We start from the raw sequence: 19,273 nt of genomic DNA, 5'->3' as shown, positions 1-19,273 counted from the left end.
GAGTGTAGAGCAGTATTTGCTGTTTTATATCTGTTCTTATATTTTCCCACGAGTTGGGGATGGGTGTCGCAATACGTGGCACCGTGGATAGACTTCAAGGTCAGACAGATGGACTTGTGGATTGGATAACAAAGGTGAGAGTCAAGAAAAACTCTTTCAAGAGACAAAGGAGGAAAAACCTAAGGGTCGAAGCAGTTCTGACAAGTGCACTGGTAAAAGCAGAGACACTGCTGAGGATGAAGCAGCAGCAACGGTACCAGCGGTGGCAGCGTTTGAAAGTGGAACTGACTAAAGCTGATTGTAATTCCGTGTGCAGTGCCACTTCTAGTGACAATCAGTGGGACGAGAAGATTTGTGAAGATATAAACAGTTTAAATAGCTTCATGTCTCTTCTGAATGAAGTGAAGATCCCTCTACAAAGATGAACTATGTTCACTATAGCATCAAATTGTACAATTTCGTTTCTGTGATATTATTCAGGTATTTTTTCATTCCAGTCTCCCAATTTGAGAAGGCATGTCTACCCGCTGTCGACTCCGGGCTCAGGTGACAAGCCATGACAAGACTGACCTGTCCCTGAGGATCATCAATTTGGTTTGTAATTGGTAGAGTTAGGGATTGCCACATTTCAGTTACAAAAGGTGATTCATATTGAATTCATGCTTGTAAGCAACTCTGAAGCTTGTAAGACCTGCTTGCTGTTAATATTTAACAGTTTTGAAACATTTTTTTATTGTATATAGGTTTGGGTATACAATCCAGTTAACATTTTTGTTGCATGTTAACGAGGGTGTTTGTAATAGCAGCTGAGGCTGAAGTGAATAGATTATAATTGGATTGTATATTGTACACAAATTTAAAGTGGCTTTTTGATACTTGTTTGCAGTGAAATGCAAAATGTGGTATGCGTAAAGTGTTCTGCCAGTAGAAACCAAATGGAAATAAAATAACGATAACAAATGTTACATGTTCAATGTTCTTTGACAATAACCATGTGCCTATTTTCCTTGCTACTATTTTGTGGAAGGGGGGGGGGTTTGTTGGGAATGCAAATTGGCCTATTTGACAGAACCTGTTTGCTGCTAATGCTGCTGCTGGAGTTGATGCATTGCTGTGACTGGTGCTCAAGAATCTGTTGCAGAAGCTACCTGCACATATACCATTGCCATCAGGTCTGCTAGAGATAATGGATTAATGAAGCTATGTTGATTGGATTGTGTGTTGTGTAGCTGATTTGTTCGTCATGCTGGTGCTTGAGGGTATGGTGTGTTGGAGGCCTCTGGTGGGAAAGTGAAATGACTCCATTTCAGGGGGTACCTTATTTTTACACTGCATGTTTTCATTTTGAATTTTTCTAGTATAAAATATATTTACTTGTTTGTTTATTCAATGAAATTCATGTTCCATACATATTAGTAAGCTGCAGCAAACGGTTTAGTTGGACGTTGTTTCTTCAGGTTTCCTGGTACTTGTGTCCATCGTGCATCATTCTCGTCCCCAAGTTAACAGTTGTTGCTCTTCAGTGTTTCTGATTGGAGTATTGAAACAAGTTCTACATGCTTACTGCTATTTTCTCCAGTTTGGCCTGACTTACTTGGAGAGGTAGTTGAATATATGAAAAGCAGAACGCTGAAAACATCTTGTAAGTAAGCACTGAATTGGAACTCTCTTGTTCTGATAAGGGCTGATTGATTAGCAGTCCACATAGTGGATGCTACTTGTGTTCCAGATTATAAATGCTGCTAATGATGTATTAATTCTCTAGTGGTTTAAAGTAACCGTGGTGTTTTAGAATTTGAAAGTCTGGATTGGTCAGGTTTTTTCCTGCAACAGTAATTGCTAAGTTTCAGTTTATTTGTATTGCAGATATGCTCATGGTGATTATTATGGTATTACATTGTTTGGGTGGGGGGATAGAAATGCGTATTGGATATAATTTTTTTTAAAAGGCCTGTGTGCGTGTGGAGACATCATTTTGAAGGCAGTAAGAGGAGTATCTAAAAGTACCCACATAATGTGAGCTGAAATGGCACTTTGAAATTTAATAGGATGGTTCCTAGTAGACATGTTTGGGAGCTTGTGCAGATAAAAGTCTTTTATGTGCCAAAGGATTTGTAGGCTTCATCATGGTAGGACGTAGAATGTGTTTGCTTAGTATTTGCCAGGATGTTGTTGAGAAGGTGGTTTCCATGGTGTTGGTGTGGGAGAATGATGGCATCCTTCCTCTGGGCAGATGGCTGCTGATTGGAACTAGTTTCAGGTTGATCAGTTTTCTTATATTAATACAATTTGAAGTTGCAAGCTGTATAAAGTTCATTACTACAGCAGTAGTAGTTTGGATTTAACTTTGTCAAAGGAAGAATTTTTAATCTTTGTACATTGTTGAACAACATTTAACGATATTATAAGTACTCGATTGTTAAATTTTAGACCACTAGTTGGATCTTTCTCGCATTCCTCGTTCATGTCTTTATCAGGTCTACTCTTACATGCTGGTAATGGAAGTGCCACAGGCTGCAGTGCTATTGTTCGGAGCTTTAACCCCATTATCAAGCAAGCAAGGTACAGTCCCCACTGGTGCCAATCAGTTTCAAGCAAGAAATTGGATTTGTCGTGCGGTTAATAGTGGTGCACTTGCAGGACATCGGAAAAGGGGTATTTTTTTTGTCATGTTTAGCACTAGCTTTGGTTTTCAAATTTGGATCAAGAGGATGCCTTGTAACTAGGTATTCTGTTTTGCTCTGATTTAAATAGAATTAATATGTTTTGTACATGAACGTGAATATCGATTACTTGGATGCAGTAGCCAATCATGTTTGTTGTACTACATAGCCAAGTTTTGTCACGAATTCTGAATATTGCTTATTTTATAGCTGAGAGTAGTTTGTACATTGAACTTGGTGAAACAGAAAAAAACATTGAGGTTTTTATGTGAGATTGTTCATTGTGTTTATTGCATAACTTTTAAAGAATTTTGACTGTTGGAAGTGCTGTCATAGGGCGGGTGAAGATTGATGATTGGGGTGGGTTATGTGGGTCAAGAGAAGAGCTTTTGTTATTTATGCAGAGTCCTTGGCACCATGGTCAGTATGGATATGAAGAGTTCGTCCAGGATGTGAATGTCTGCGCTGGTTTGAGGTGGTCCCATCCAACATTTCGTAGTACAATAGGGGATAACTACTGTGCGGAGTACCTGGTTGCCAGTTGGACAGTTGAGTGGTATCGATTATATAATTAGTGTTGCTATAAGTAGCGTCTCATAAATTTAATTAAGTATTTCTTTGCTTTTTCTTTCAAAAAGTAAATGATGATGTATCTGAAAGCCTCTGCTTTGAATGTTTCTCAAGTTAGTATGGCTGAAGGGGGTTGACAGTTGCATTGTAAGGTGCTACGCAAGACCGTAGGTAGTGCTCATCTAGTTACTGTTTTGAACAGTGAATTCGTGCTAATTTCAACCTGGTTCACAGTTTGTTTACACGTACCACCCCCCCACACCTTATGCACCTGCCCCACTTTTTCAAATTGGTCTTGTTTGTGGGGAGAGGAAGGCTGTGTTTTGTGCTGTAGAGCTCAACTGGTGCCATGCAGCGCTGCTTGGAGAAGTTATTGCGTTTTTCCCTGCCTGCCTGTAAAGTATGACGACTAATTCTGCGAGTGTTTTCCTGTGATGGGTATTTCCTATACTGCATATCAGAAGCTGTGCACCTAATGAAAGGTTGACTTCAAGTGAGGTTTAGTAGAACATTAGTATTTTGTAGTATAAGCATTATTAATTGTTGTGGAAATATATATTTTAGTTTCTCTTGGTTAGGAAAGTAAGGAATAAGTGTTGCTCACTGCACTTACAAGATGTCCTGAATCTGAGGCCGCAAGAAAAGTAATTTTGCAATAAAAAAATATAGATTTAAAATGGAATTTCTATTTCTTGTCAGGGTTTTTGAAAAAATCTGGAATGAGCTGTTATGGTACTAACAATGTTAGTAGTCTCATATTAGTGATGCCATGCTGACGTGATTGCTAAAGTGGAGATGGAGGAGAGATGTACCACAGTGAACTTTGAAACTGGAAAACTGATACATGAATGCGGGAACATCGTAGCAAGTTATTAAAGCTGGTGTAAAGAGTTTGGCAGTGTCAGAGCTTGTTGAAAGGCAGGAAATCCCAGGTTTGAGATTGGTAACCCTGTTATGGTAACATTTTGTGCTGTGCCGAGTAAAGAGTTCTTTGGCTCTGGAGTATGAACACTATTTTCTCAGTTTTCAGTCCTGTGAAGTCTGCTAAGGGATGGCATGCAAATCTGTCTGGTAGAGGATTCAATACATGACTGATAAGTAAAAAAAGAAAATTCTTTATGTATTTATCTACTGATCATTTTATTATGTGTGGAGGATACTTTTTTTTTCTTTTTTTTTTTGTAAGAAATCAATTCAGTTCCATACAAGTATTTAATTATCCTTTATGATTTCAAAAGTTTAGTTGTTCGACATTGTTTCTTCAGGTTGATGCCGATAATCATCATGGCAGGGGTTGAACGCGATTAACATACTAGTAATTGAACATCTCTCACGTCGGAGAAAAGAGTTGCTTGACTTGACCTGATTTATGATTGTAGAGGTGAATGGATGAAAACAGGAAAGTTTTTAATGATTTGTAAGTAAGAAGTGAAATAAGGTAACACTGTACAGAAACTCAGTATCTTGTATTGTACATGGACAATAGTGGGAAGGTTTTCGTATTATTACAATATATGTTGTGAATGGAAAGTTTCCATTGCATGATGTGCGGTTTGGTGTTTAATGAAGGGTTTGCATCTGGTTAGAAATGTATTTCTAACTCTGCTAGTAAAATCAAAGTATAAGAGCAGCGTGAATTCTGAAAAATTGTAAAGGTTATTAAATTTTGATTTTATAGCAGTAAATGTACGTTGATATCCTTATTTATATGGACAAGTATTTGTGGCTTGCTTTTCATTCTATAGCTTTTCCTGACCTGGTTGGAGGCAGAAAGTGTCCGCTTATAATTTGCCTGAAAGTGTACTTGGAGCAGAAAGTGGCGCTGTTTTCTGAGGCCAGATACTTTGTGCATGGAGTTAGATTCAGGTTGACAAGTATAACATTTTCTAATACATTTCTTATTTAGTATTTTGTATATTCCCTAAGTATGAGCTGCAAAGTTCTAATCGTAATCCTGTTTTGCTGTCCGCGGACTAATTTGCTCACTTGGGCAGAGTTTGTTTGAATGGTTGAAGAATAGAGGTAGCAACATTTGTGCTGTTTCTGCATTCTAGCATGTTGCTTGGTTCATCTTTCTTTCACCAGGTCCACTCCATAGTCATGGTAACATGCCTGCAATGCAATTGTTTGGATAATGGATATTAATGCCTGTCGCGCAGCATAGCGTCATGGGTTCCTTAATGTAATCTGGAGCAAGGTGCTTGGATGTGTCTTAGGATTACAATGCAGCTGCAGAACACTGGGACATGAAGTGGGTATTTTTTACTATTGAGCAAAAGTAGCTGGTGTTCAGGTAAAGAGGATGTCCTAGGAGATTTTGCACATTACTCTTGTTGATTTTTTGGAATTTTTTTTCTCCAATATTTGACAGCTAAGTTTAACAGAGTTCAGTGAAGTGAAACATATGTTTAATGTCTTATGAGTACATTGACTTTTTTCCCCCCTACTGTAAATGCAGCGTCTTGGAAACTTCTTCCCTCTTGTGCACAAGGGAACTAATCTTGGTGTCCATTTGAAAAGAGTATTCTTTGAATCACTGGAGTGAGCATTTGCTGATAAGGGTTGTTGGATAGGGGAAACACTTTTCTGTTGATGCAGGTACTTCGTCCATAAAGAGATTTTCTTTTGAGGGAATTTTGAACCTTGGCATCGCCTCAAGTCGTGGTGACTGCTGCCAGCATATCATTGTGCTATAGGGCTGCTGCTGTATGGATGCTGCATCACGCAAGATTTTGGTATGATTGGTTTGGTAGAATGTATTAATTTGGTTTAATGTTCATTTGTATTTGGTTATTTCCAAGCTGATATCATTTTTGTGCAACTGCAAGCGATACAAGATCAAAATTACATTTGTAGTTTACTATATCTGAAGATGAATCTCTTGTGACCTGTAGTTTTCTGTGCACATGTAGCAAGTTGCTGTGCAAAACTGAAGGTAGTGCATTTACAATTAAATATCTTGTACAGTTTTGAAGTTCAACTGAATCGTGCTGGTATGCTGTTTCAGATGAATAGGATGTGTTCTTTTCTCTTGCGTTTGTTTCCAGATTGGCCGTGCTTGTGTGTGGAAAGGAAGCATTCTTGCTTTTGAAACAGTATCGAGTTCTTAACAGTAAGAATTTTATTAACTGCCAGATAAGCACTTGGTGTTTTTGAAGTGGTTTTTAGTAGCAGCAGCAGCGTGTGTATATATCTTCCATTAGTCTAATATCTAGAAAACATTTTAATTTGTTGACACTGGACTGTGTGTGGAAATGAGTCATTAATTGTCAGGATGTATGTGATGTTTTTATAGGTTACATGCCCGGGGATGTTTATTGCGTTATGCAATTTATAACTGATTTTTCTTGTTGGGGATTTGGATCTGTGGGAGGGAGGGGGGAGAATGGAAATATTGTTTTCCTTTCTACTTCAGATTTGAACAAGGCTACATGGAGTGTGCAGACCAATTGTGCTGATATGAAACTCGTTTAATCTGCAAAGATCTGTATTTGCCTTGCACAGTAAATGAAGATCTGAATAGGTGTGATTGATGGAAGAAGAGGGGAATACATGTGAGTTTGATATAGTTTTACCGGTGATGTTCCTTTACATTTAAGGTAAATGTGTTCTGAAATCACTGTAGTCTCTCCTACATCTGGAAATAACTTCAAAATCAACCTAGTAATTGGAGTTTTGGAAGATTTCAGTGCCATGTGTTGGTATGTAGAAACTTGTGTGCAGATGGGCTTACATGTGCTGTTGGTTTTGACTGCACAATTAAGGTACGAAAATTGTATTTACAAGTATAATTTATTATATGTAATATTTTCGTGGGGTACGTTTTTGCAACGAGCAATTCGTGTGTATTTCCAGTTAATCAATTGATATGGCTAGATTGTTTACAAATTTTAGGTATATAAAATACCAAAGTGGCATTTTGAACTCTTTGTTTTTTTATATGGGAATTCTTCGTCTGAGAATGGGAAATTTTGTGTTCTGCAGTGCGGTAGCATATTGAAAAGCTGGCCTTGGTAATGGGGAATTGGGGTAAATTTAATTTGCATAGTTGGATTAAAAAGTGCTTCAGATGGGATTTTGTAAGTTTTGGGGTAGGGGGATGTATAAAGCATGATTTTGTCTTGCCCACAGCTAGCAACGCGTAGAGCGCTGGGCAAGCATATGTTCTGAGCAGCAGCTGGCAATGAAATACGGACCTGGATCCAGGAGTGACAATTGTAAGACGTTTTCTTCTTTCAGGATACTGGTTTATAATTTTTCACGTTTCCATTAGTAGTATGAATAGGTGGAGCAGGTTTCTCATTCAAGCATTGCAGTAGCATGTATAGGTACCATATGATCCATAGGAACTGCTGTCGTCAGAATGAGCAAATGATGTTTGTTTGAGGGAAGATTGTTTTTCTTCACATTTCCAGTGGTGTTGGTGACTGCTGTGGAAGTGGGATTGATTTCATTTGACAAGCATTGAGCAGTGAATTCACTCTTCATTGTGAAGGTGAACAACTGCTGCACATTTTTCCTGCTTATTGATGGTGCAGATTTTGGAATTCCAAGATTGCTTTTGCAGATGTGGTAAATGTATGTGGCTGATTGAGTACTTCACAAAGTTTTAGGGCTGTTATCATCTTCCCATGCAGTTTGAGAGCTGACAGGCAAACAATTAATGTAAAGCAATGATCTAATATGCAGGATTGTAAAGCATATTTAGTGGTAGCCGTTGACCAATTATTTGAACATCAAATTGAAAATGTTTATTGTTTTCCAGTATTCATGCATCGAATTGACTATGAACATCTCGTCTTATTTTATATGATTGTTTTACTTGGCTTGTTTTTCAAGACTTCCAGATTCCAGTATATTATTAATTTGTTGCATATTTTGCAGTTATTAATTTTTGGGTTTTACCTCTTTGATCTTTTTTGTGTAGGGTACATTTTGTGCACCAGAAAATGCATGTTGAAGTTTGCAAGTTACTATGTTGTGCATATGTAACATATTTAAACAGGGGAAAAAGTTTTTCAAAGGCTCTTGGATGTTTAAAACGTCTTGATTATGTAAGCAACAGTTATGTGCTGAGGAACCTGCAAATCTGGGTATAAAATATTTGGTATGTTGTAAGTTTTTTTTATAATTTTTATACCATCCTAATGAGCAGGATGTACTGTATGTTGGTCGTTGCAACAATCCACGTTTGGCAAATATGGAAAGGAAGCTTGGTGTTTTTCATCTAAATATGTTAATACTTGTGCATGCCAAAGTTTTTGGTATTTGTACAGTATAAATCTATTTAATTCTATTATTGGTGTTCGTAATATTGGTTCTAATCTTGCTCGGTGAAGGTTCAAGAATATTGAATGGGCATGTGCAACTTTTTCAGATGATGCTTTACACTACCAAAATGTTTTAGCACCCTATCATTTGGACTTCACGCGAAGTGTTATATAAGAGTTTATGAAAGGTAAACAAATTTGGATTTATGCTCATTCATTTGTAAGTCTGAAGTGTGAAAATTCTTGAAAGCATTTGCTGAAGGTAGGGATTGCTTTGCTTCTTGAGGTATGTTTCAATGATTCTTATTTAGTGTCTTCTTGAGAAGGAATGTGATGATCTTTTGGAAACACATTTTGATTCTTGGCTTCCTTCAAACTATGATCAGAGGCAAGTTGCAGTGTGCATTGCTAAATCACATGGAGAATAAATTCCACTGCAGTGTTTTTGGAAGTCATTTCCTATTGGCTGATTTTGCACATGTTTGAAAGAAGTACATCTAATTACCTGGATTATACAGAATGTTGATTTTAACATGTAACACAAAATTTGTAGTTCTATATGCTCATTGCAACTGCTGTGACTTGTTTGGGGGGGAGCCTTTGGTTCAGTGTATTGTTTGATCAATCTTCTTAGGTCTTGCGAGCAAAAATTGCTATTCGGTATGAGTTTGGTAGCAAATCATTTCTGCTGTGCTAACAAGCTTTGTGTTGGGGAAACATGAGATAGATGCATTAGTCCCTCCCTGTAAATGTCTCTGACAAAACTGAATAGATGACTTGTGCATTAAGCTGGCATTTTGGAGGCTTAATAGTATATTGCTGTAGTTGCCAAGTGTTTTGAATAGCCTTGTTTATTGGGCAACTTTTATGAATGGTGGAAAGCTGGCAATGTTTTGGAGCTACTTCTGATTTGTCATGGCATGAACCTGTTTGCAAACAGCTGATTGTCAAAAGTTATTGTTTTATTGCGTGAATTTGCATATGCTTTAGGCAAATGTAAAAGTTCTTGTCTGATATTGTGATTAATCTTCTCAAAAATGCATTTGCAGTGAAGTAATGCATGAATGAATACATCATGTTCTTTTTGTGTGTATTTATAATGTAACACCTATGTTAAGTGTAGGTTTAATACTTTTGAAGCGTGTTTTTTGTGGTGGTGTTATGGGTAATATGTTATTGACAATTTTACATTACTTTTTAAAGTTTGGTAGGTGCCAGTGTAAGTTCAGTTCCTCTTCCAACTTCTTTAGTTATTTTAAAATCTATTGCATGGTTTCCAGATTTCCCAGCTTTGTGAGGTTCCTTTGTCATTGTGTTGAAGTATGGAGTCTGAATACATATTCATGTAATGTTTTATCCTACAAATTCAGTGTGTGTTGAATTGCACATATTTTCCAAGATATTGTACTTTCAATCTTCCTGCAACTTTGTAATGGTGGTTATGTATGAAAACTGCTAAGTCATTTTGACATGTTGTTATTCTACATTAGAATTGCATTGTGTGTGTGTGTGTAATGTAAGGCAAGCAGCTTCCCATCACATTGAAATCACTGCCTTGGTCTTCACGAGGGCTTGTGTATGACTGGTTCTTGTAATGCCTTCTTTAGAATACATGCTGTTGAGTTTCATTAACAGTTGATGCTTAGTTGCAGAAGTACTGGACAAACTAATTTTGGTTTGACAGTGTTCCATTTTAAAATTTCTTGGCTTCAGGTACCAGCTTTGTGATGAAAAACCGAAAGTGTAGCATAAAAGGTATTTTTTCTTTGGCTGATTTCATTGTAATTGTAGCAGAGTGCAACTGGTGATGGGTGCATTGCCTGCCCATTATTCTGTAAAGTGAATGTTGAAGGTTTTAATCAGGAATATCTTTTGGCGGAAGTTCTGTGTATAGTATTCACCAGCTTTCATGGCATAGTGTGTTAATGACTGCAGAATATTGTGTTTGAAAGTAATTTTCAGCAAATTGAATATCACTTTGCCTGTGTTTATTTTTCTTTATGTAGATGTGTGTTGTGTAATATGTCCATGTGGAGACTGCTGTGTCCCCCTAGTCTACATCTTGATGTCACCCCCATGCTTGTACCTTTGTCCTTATATAGACTTCGAGTGCATGCCTTCAAACGATTTGCTCTCCCATGTTACCCAGGTGGGAATCTGCAGCATACCTCATCACTATGGAAGTTTGATGTTCCTTATTCCTTGTACCTTCCTGATGGATCTACATTTTTCCTAATGTCCTAGATAGGGATGTGTGTATTGCAGTGAGCTGGCATGCATCACCCTGCTCTTATCCTTTGTTCCATCCCGAAGTGTACCTCTTAAATTGTCCCTCATTCCGTATTGGAGTGGATTTACATTTTACCCGGCACCACCATCGAAGTGAGAGTCATGAGCCTGGCCCGGCACTGTTATCCCAGCAGGACCATAGTCCCAGTCAGGATATGCACTATCATACCAGCATTGATAGAGTTGTTCCTTAGGCCATCCCAGTTGGGGTCTCCATCATCGCATGTCATTTCAGTGGGGGTCAGCATTGTCCTCTGGATGGGATCATTGTTCCATCTGGGTGCTGGGACGTCTGTTTTCTGTCCGTGTCTGGTCTGCTTCACACCATATATGGGTGAGGGTCCGAATTGCCCATCGCGCTGTTGACTGGGTCCAGATTGCCTATCGCGGCATTGGGTGTAGGGCTGCATTGCGGTTCTGCATCGCCCATCCCACCATTCGGATGCTACGGGTCTGGATTGCCCATCGCGCCATCTCGATGCGGTTCTGGATTGCCCATCTTGCCGTCTGGGTATTCGGGTCTGGATCGCCCATCGCGCCATCTCGATGCGGTTCTGGATTGCCCATCTTGCCGTCTGGGTATTCGGGTCAGGATCGCCCATCGCGCTGTCTGGGTGTATGGGTCTGGATCGTCTCTCGCCTTCTGAGTATTCGGGTCAGGATCGCCCATCGCGCCATCTAGATGCAGATGTGGATTGCCCATCTCGCTGTCTCGGTATTCAAGTCAGGATCGCCCATCGTGCCATCTGGGTGTACGGGTCTTTATCCCCTATTGCGCCATCCAGATGGAGGTCAGCATCCCCTATCGTGACATCTAGTCACCAGTCTCGCTATTCAGGTGCAGTCTGGATTGCCTGTCGCGCCATTAGAGTGTGATTTGGATCCTGCATATCATCAGAATCTAGTTCCACAGTTTGTTGAGCCATCAGATAACAGGTCTACATCCTTCTTGCCAAAAGCTTGTCTGCCCCATCAATCATGCCATCCCAGTGACTGCATTCTGCCTCACATCATCACTTGCCTCTGCATTATATCTGGCATGTCTTGGATCGTGTCATCTTGTATCTGCATCATACCTCAACCATCTCTCGCCTCCACGCCTTGTGCCATCTCTTGCATCAGCATCATGTCTCTTACCATGTGTGGTGTCTTATGTTTCTCCTCCTCACTCCATTGTTGGATCTGCTTCATCCCATCGTCTTGGAGGAATAATGTGGAACGTGGTTTTTGAAGAAGAGAAGTATGCAAGAATATTTTATTTCACAAGATACACCTGCTTTTGCCTCCAGACAGCAAGATGTAATTTTGAATGAAAACGGTACCAGTATGAAAATACAACAGTCCATTCATGGGATACCTCGGATGACACAAGAAGTAAACTGAAGTCATGCAGATAATTTTATTATGCTATTTTAAAATTTTAAAAATGTCGGTGTACAGATTGATTTAAAGGATTACATTGTCTCTTTGCGTGGAAATTATACATACTGGTGCATTTTAATGGAGATGCTTCATACATTCCAGGAAATACCATTTAATGTTTCGATGAAATTTTAGGAAGCACAAATGCCATCTTGGAGAAAACCATCACTATAGAAATTTCAAGAAGTAAGAAATTCATATTGTTAACAATACAGTTGTTCGAATATCTCCCCAGAGTGATGTGTATGAGATGAGTGGGTATTTAGTACACATGGTGCAATGTGTTCTGTGTGCACATCTAATGGGATTGCAGTATTGAGACTTTTTTATTGTAAAATTTGTGAGAAATGGAAGAAATCCTGCAGGAGAAAAAATTGCATTTAATTTTTGTCATATTTCATCCATAGTGAACGCCTGTGAAGTTTTATAGCCTCATTAGTGGTTTTTGAAGCCAATTTTGTTTGGTATGCAAGATCAAAGTAGTTTGTAATGTCTTGACCATATTTATCTGATTTTATGTATCTTGGCAAAAAATGTATATTGTATTGAGAAGTGAAAGACTTCAAATGTGAAGAAAAAATGTTTTTTAACAATGAAGAATGAAAATGGATAAGACCAAAGTGAATTAAATTCAAGGAGAGTACTTTTTCAGAGTACTTAGGTTTAAAATAATTCAGTACAAGATGCATAGAGATTAGAAACAATCACAAACTCGTTATTATTGGTGGATTATTACCAAGTGAGCAAGCTAATATATTCAAAAGTTGGTTGTGCAGCTGAAGTTCTGATGTTATTTGAAGTCTTTAAATTTAGGTAATGTAGATCAAATCTTGATGTAAATTTTGTTGCATTTAAATATTGTGGATTGGCAGGCATGTTAATTATGTTCTATTACATATGCCAGATAATTTGGAGTTTACAGAAGTATATTCACAGCAATTTTTTACTTCCATGAATGATTTAGGATGTACAAGGTGTGTGTTGCTAATGTAACAGAATTGGCTTCTTGTGCAGCAGTTCATATCTGCTTTACAAAACTTTTTTATGTATCTAGCAAGGAATATTATGACTTCTAGACTGAAATTGACTGGCATTGACCTACAAAAGAGGCCGTGCTTTCTACAATTACCATCTGGATGTAGAATTTGTTAGAAGTTTGATATGATGGGGACCTGCTTTACTATAATAAAATTACCATCTGGGGGGAGAATCATGCTAAAATTTTGATATTGCTATGGTGTGTTTATACAAGCGCACAGAAGATTGAATGTAACAAGTTATATATCTAACAAACGGACAAGATCTAGTGGAACAACACTGCAGAGGATCAGTATAAAGGATGATTACTTGAGAAGATGGGTTATCATAGAACATACATGAGAAGAAGGATTTCCTGTGGATCTACACAAGAAAGGGGTATCCAGGTGATGTACATGGAAGAGGATGGACTTCAAGGGTGTCAGAACAGAAGAGTGATTTTCAGGATGTTTGCATGGAAGGTGAGGGGTTTCCTGTTTTTGAAGTAGGCCAAGTTCTAGATGAGATTTTAAGGGGGTCAGCATGGAAGAGGCAGGATTGCCTATGGATCTGCATCAGAAGAGGATGGAGTTCTAGGGTGTCATTGCAGAAGAAATGGATTTTAGGGTATTGACAGAAGAGGAATTTCCATGGTGTGACTGCAGAAGAGGTTGAATTTCAGGGTATCGATGCAGAAGAGGAGGGACTTCCGGGGTGATGGCATAGAAGAGGAGGACATCTGGGGTATGGGAACATAAGAAGAGATCCGGGGTATAGGAGTAGAAGACAAGGGACGTCTGGGGTGTCGGAGCAGAAGAGGAGTGCCGTCCGGGGTGTTCGAGCAGAAGAGGAGGGACGTCTGGGGTGTCGGAGCAGAAGAGGAGGGCCGTCCGGGGTGTCGGAGGGGAGGAATGGATTGCCAGAAGTCAGCACAGAAGAAAGGTATTCGGGGTTTTGGCACAAAGAAGAGGAATTTCCTGGGAACAAGCAGAAGAGGAGATTGGGTTTCCAGCATCTTGAGTAATGGATGGAATAAAACGGATTTACAGGGGATCAGTGTAAAAGAGGGTAGTATTTTCAGAGTATTGGTGAATAAGTTAGATTTATAACAGATCGGCACAAAAGAGGAGGGATTTTAGCCTGGTATTCATATTGTGGTGCAGATCAATGAAGATGCAATTTTTTCTCTTTCTGTGTCTGAATAGGATAAGGTGTTCTCCAGCATAATGGCAAAGTTCATGCAGGCCTATATGTACCAAGAAGTGGAAGGTGAGGGTTTCATTCAAGAGGTGGCCAAGAAAAAGGCCTTATATTTGGATAATCAGGCTCTTACTGACATTGATACTTCTTCTGGAACTACTTTGTAGGTTGACACTATATCGTTTGAGTTCCCAAAAAAGTGTTACTACAGAACTTTAAATGATAGAACGAATTTTCAGGCTGAGGATGAAGATAACCTGACGTAGCAGGTAGCACAAGAATAATTGATTATACTTGATCACTGGGAAAGCTTCAGGTCATTCATAATACTTTCTAGGGAATCGGCAAACAAAATGTGGAGGGTATTTTGTTCTAGGGGGTCAATTTAATCTGTCTTCAATTTTACTTTTTAGAACCTGTGACAAATTGTATTCAAAATTCTTTTTTGTGGGTGGATCGGCTGGCTATAAGGGGTGATGTGGAGGCCAGTTAAAATATTAAATAAAATGTATCTAAATAGTGTTGTCATTGTTTATATACTTTTGCTATTGTTTTGTTGAATTTATCCTGCTGCTTTGTATACAATGATTTGTTTGAACCATTAGTGTTCGTGCTGTCAGCATTTTAACATTTTTTTAAGTTTGCTCTGTGAAAGTGGGATGGACCTCCATTTTGCTGTTTTAGAGCAAATTAATATCACCTTTTCTGTTTATACAGATGTACCCCAACCTCTGGAGTTTTAAGTTTGTTTTGTTTGATTTTTTGGTTTATTTGATGAATAGCTAAATTAAGTTATTTATAGAGCATAAATAGGATTCTTCAATGGCCAAAATAAATTTGATTTATGTACTGTTGGGTTAGGCAGTGATACTGAAGGATAGAGTTTAGGGAAACCGAATAAGGGAGGGAAGGTGTCCCAATTGGAAGAATTTGGAGAGAGAATGAAGGCCTGCAGCTACAGATTGTGAGGTTTGGTTGTCCTGCTGCCTTATTTGTTTTTCCTATTGAGTAACATTTGTGATTGTGGACTAACAAGTTTTGGTGGTTTGTCATGTCTGTTGAAACTAGCTGAAGCAGGACCTGCCTCTAATATATTTTTAAAGTAAAATAAATTCCTAGTAATATGTATCAGTATTTGATTGTTTCCCAAAGGCAAGTGTAACAATAAAGTACATTTATATTTTGTATTTATACAATTATTTCTTGGCATTTTAATCCTTTATAACATTTAGACCAAGTAATACTTCACTTGTGTGAGTGGTGATGATTTGAATTTCTATTTGGCAGGTTTTTTCCAATTCCAAATGCTGGGAGCAGCTTGGGTGTATCCATTAAAGGTATAGAGCTGCTCATTCAGTTTGATCTTATCCCCGATAGGCTTGGAAATAGATTACTGCTAAATTGGCATGTACCAAGCAGGTTTTTTTTTTTTGGTGTGAATGAGTTGTACTTTTATCAGTTGGTAACCTAGTTTGATTCTGAGAGAGAAAAAGTCGTTTGGAATGAGTATTGCCACAACAGTGCTTATTTATATGAAGTGCAGTAAAATGGGGGCAAGTAATTACTGAGGAATAAAACTAATGGATATACAAAGTTTTAGCCAGCAATCTTCTGTCACAATGTTGCAACAAAGTGATATTATTATTGAATAGTTTCTTTTACAAATGTATGCTAAAGAAAATGAAGGAAAGGTAGTGAAGGAATTTTAAAGCCAGAAATGGGAATTGTCCAATCACATTTCATCATTTATTATGCTGACACTGGTTATACAAAGAAGCTGTGGAAATGTTATCCATGCATCAGCCTTAAGACCTCAACATTCTTGAATAGATATTTAATGAGTACCTTGGACAAATGACATTTACTTTCAAAACTTGTTCTTGTGCTGTCATGGACATGAAGGTTTTGAAGGGAACTATGAATATTCACATACACACATTGTTGCTTAAGGAAAATTGTTAGAAATAAAAACAATGAACTAAGCTTACAATACACACACAATGACTTGGAGTTGCCATTTGTGAATTTGATTAAGAATATTCCAGTAACAAGAAGTAGACATATTTACTCATTTATTTCTCTTCAGTTTTGTTTTATGCTTCAGATTGTGGGGATTTTTTTCTACATTAGACATAATCAATATAAAGTAAGATGATGTACAAAAAAAGTAATATGAAAGGAAAAATTGAATACAGCAGATTTTATTATCTTCCTTATGATCAACAAGTAGTAAATTTAATTTACTGATGCAACTACCTCTGTAAAATCCTTGTATATGGAGCAGAACTTGTATGGAGCAGTAAATGACTTGGATCATGATGGTTAGGAACAGAAGGTAAAGTTATCAACACAGCATTTTCATATTTGGTACGTTCATTGTTTGAAATTGAAACCACTGCTAGACAGCTGAAAATATGCACATTAAGGCCTGTATGTAGCTGTGGATCTATGCAAGTCCTTGTTTGTACTGTGAAGAGCCTCATCACATTTGACAATTATTTCTCTTGCAAAGACTTACCATGCCTTCTGTGAATGGCACAAATGAAAAATATGTATAAACATTATTTTATTCTTAAAAATCTCAGTAGGAAAGTTATGGAACAGGTAGCCTATGCTGTATGCTGCCTTGAGTTTGCAGCCTATAAGTTTTGTGGTTATTAATTTAATTCATGGGTACACTGCAGGACTACATAAGGACATACGCACTTTGTGGCAGTTATTACTGCCACAATGTTCAATAACGGTAATGAACTTTTTAACTGTGTGGTAGCCTGCTGAGCATTTACAGTCTTAAAGTTGTTTCCAAGGAAGCAAATGTAACATTAAAAATCTGCTATCAAACATTCATTTTTCTTTGTTTCTTGGTGATGTGCTGTTTGTCATTACTTTTTCTTTTGTATTCTCCAGCTCTGTTCACATTACTTGCAATTGCCGATGGACAATCTCTCCAGCCGTAAACAGATTTAGTTTTGACTTTCTTATTTGCATTACTTGACTTTTCTTTCTTCTTATAGTTACAGACTTCATCATCGTCAGATTCAGCACTGGAATTACTATCAGAAATGTCGGCTTTGTGCTGTTTTGCCTGATTTTGTTTTTGAGTTACGTTAACTTTCCTCCTTGGAAGTGGCTTATTATCAGAAATGTTGGTTTCACCATCACAGGAAGGACCTGTACTGTTTGTTTTCTTTGGACTGCCTCTCTTAACAGTACCTTTTCCTGAGAAATCCAGCTTCCCTTCCAGAGAACACTTGCAATCCTTGAGACCTGTCTCCAGTAGCTTTTGACACCACTTGTAGTCTGGGTCTTGATCATATGTTAGGCTAGCTACATATTCAAAATACTTGACCAGTGCAGCTGGAAAAACAACAACATTAATTAGCATATTGATAAACATTGTATGGCAGTTTTGATTTTCACAGCAGTGTGGGTTATGATGCTGTGTAGTCTAGTCGGTAATTAAAAATGTTTTGAAGGAACATATCATCTCCATTGGCAAGGTACCTACCATGAAGATGCAGGTGATTGGCTGTTCTGAAACACTGGTAACTAAACTACACACTGACATAATAAAATTAGTTTTCTTCATATATGGAAGTCAATACTGATGACCTTAATGTCGTTTGCAAATTATGAATTATATCAGGTTCAAAGGGCTTTCTGATGTATTACCTGGTGGAGTAGTCTTAGGGAAACATTTTTTCATTAGTTCTGGAATGTTGTCCATATATTTAGTCTTCTGCTGATGTACATGCACTGGATCACTTAAATTGTTTTCCCATGGAAGTTTAGAAGCCAGCCATTGCAACATATTGTATGCCAGAATCTCTAGATCACCTCTCCTTGTGGGCACTGAAAGAAAGTCACCACCAACAACAATAATAAAAAAAGGCTTCCATTACATTACTATAAAGATTCATTTGACTCTGTCTGGTCAAATGAAGTCAAAGGCATACTGCAAATACAGATGTAAGATTAGTAGGATGTAGGTTTCAATTCCAGCTGAGGGAATCATTTCAATTGAAAATTATAAAATATGCATTACCATCATCACAATCTGTTCATACAAACTTGTGCCTAAACACCATGATGATAAACTTTTATATTCATTAGATAATGGTGAATTTCTGAAAGCTTGCAAATATGACAAATAGGGGTGAGTGAATGTGCATGCATGCAGTTCTGTCAGTTGGCTGCTACAAAGGAGATTCCAAACCATTCTATGAATTTGTAATTTGTTCCCTTTTTGTCCAGGTGTAGGTGCACATTGAATGTTTACTAAAATGGACGATGGAATCTTTGTGAGAGCATGAAAAGTTCTATTACAGGAGATGTGATGCATGGTCAACGATTCAGCATTGTTATATGAGGGAAAAGTGACTTCCTCTTCTTATAGTGAGCCAATGTTTGAACATTCAGTCACCTCCAACATGAGCATCTCTGCTGGTATATTCAATGGTTCCATTATGAGCTCTCTTAGGGTCTGGTTTGTATTCCTTCTGTGAATAGTGAGAAGCCAGTCCAAAATCAACAAGATAAACCTGATTCTCTGTGCCCCTTTTCAGTCCAAGTAGAAGATTCCCTCCTTTGATATCAGCGTGAACATACATCTTGCTGTGAATATACTGTAGTACATCAATCTAGAAAGAAAACAATTCTGATTAAATCAAAGAGTGATATAAAGGAATATAAAACATTGAAATGATATTCATCAAGTCTTTTTAGGAGTGTTTTATGCCCCTTTAAGAACAAGTATTTCTTTAATATCACCATATCACACACGATGGTCCCACACTGAGTGCTATTTATATGCCAGAAGTAGTCATGTCCAGGCTAAGCCTT

At 37.9% G+C, this 19,273-nt stretch overlaps 2 protein-coding genes across 17 annotated transcripts in view; one reads left to right on the top strand and one right to left on the bottom strand.

The window, feature by feature from the left end:
- Positions 1 to 15,618, top strand: part of Coq6 (ubiquinone biosynthesis protein COQ6, mitochondrial) — a 191,650-nt gene extending 176,032 nt beyond the window's left edge. For 11 of the 13 annotated variants that reach the window (XM_087352250.1, XM_087352249.1, XM_087352245.1 and 8 more), the window contains one exon: positions 498 to 15,618. The gene's annotated coding sequence lies outside the window, so the exon portion shown is untranslated. The remainder of the gene's footprint in view (positions 1 to 497) is intronic. The other 2 variants (XM_087352247.1, XM_087352246.1) reach the window with 2 other exon arrangements.
- Positions 7,485 to 19,273, bottom strand: part of LOC110840709 (serine/threonine-protein kinase VRK1) — a 15,579-nt gene continuing 3,790 nt past the window's right edge. For all 4 annotated transcript variants that reach the window (XM_022085929.2, XM_022085928.2, XM_022085926.2 and 1 more), the window contains exons 6-8: positions 18,855 to 19,071; positions 18,104 to 18,283; positions 7,485 to 17,788 (exon numbers count right to left, since the gene is read on the bottom strand). In XM_022085929.2, coding sequence (XP_021941621.2) covers positions 17,268 to 17,788; positions 18,104 to 18,283; positions 18,855 to 19,071 — 918 coding nt within the window. In that variant the 3' untranslated portion in view covers positions 7,485 to 17,267. The remainder of the gene's footprint in view (positions 17,789 to 18,103; positions 18,284 to 18,854; positions 19,072 to 19,273) is intronic.

The sequence above is a fragment of the Zootermopsis nevadensis genome, unplaced genomic scaffold (genome assembly GCF_977971745.1).
Source record: "Zootermopsis nevadensis isolate Lab colony 2312 unplaced genomic scaffold, Znev_1.0 Znev_ptg000021l, whole genome shotgun sequence".
Taxonomy (NCBI): Eukaryota; Metazoa; Arthropoda; class Insecta; order Blattodea; family Termopsidae; genus Zootermopsis; species Zootermopsis nevadensis.
This window is presented reverse-complemented; position numbering and strand designations above follow the sequence as displayed.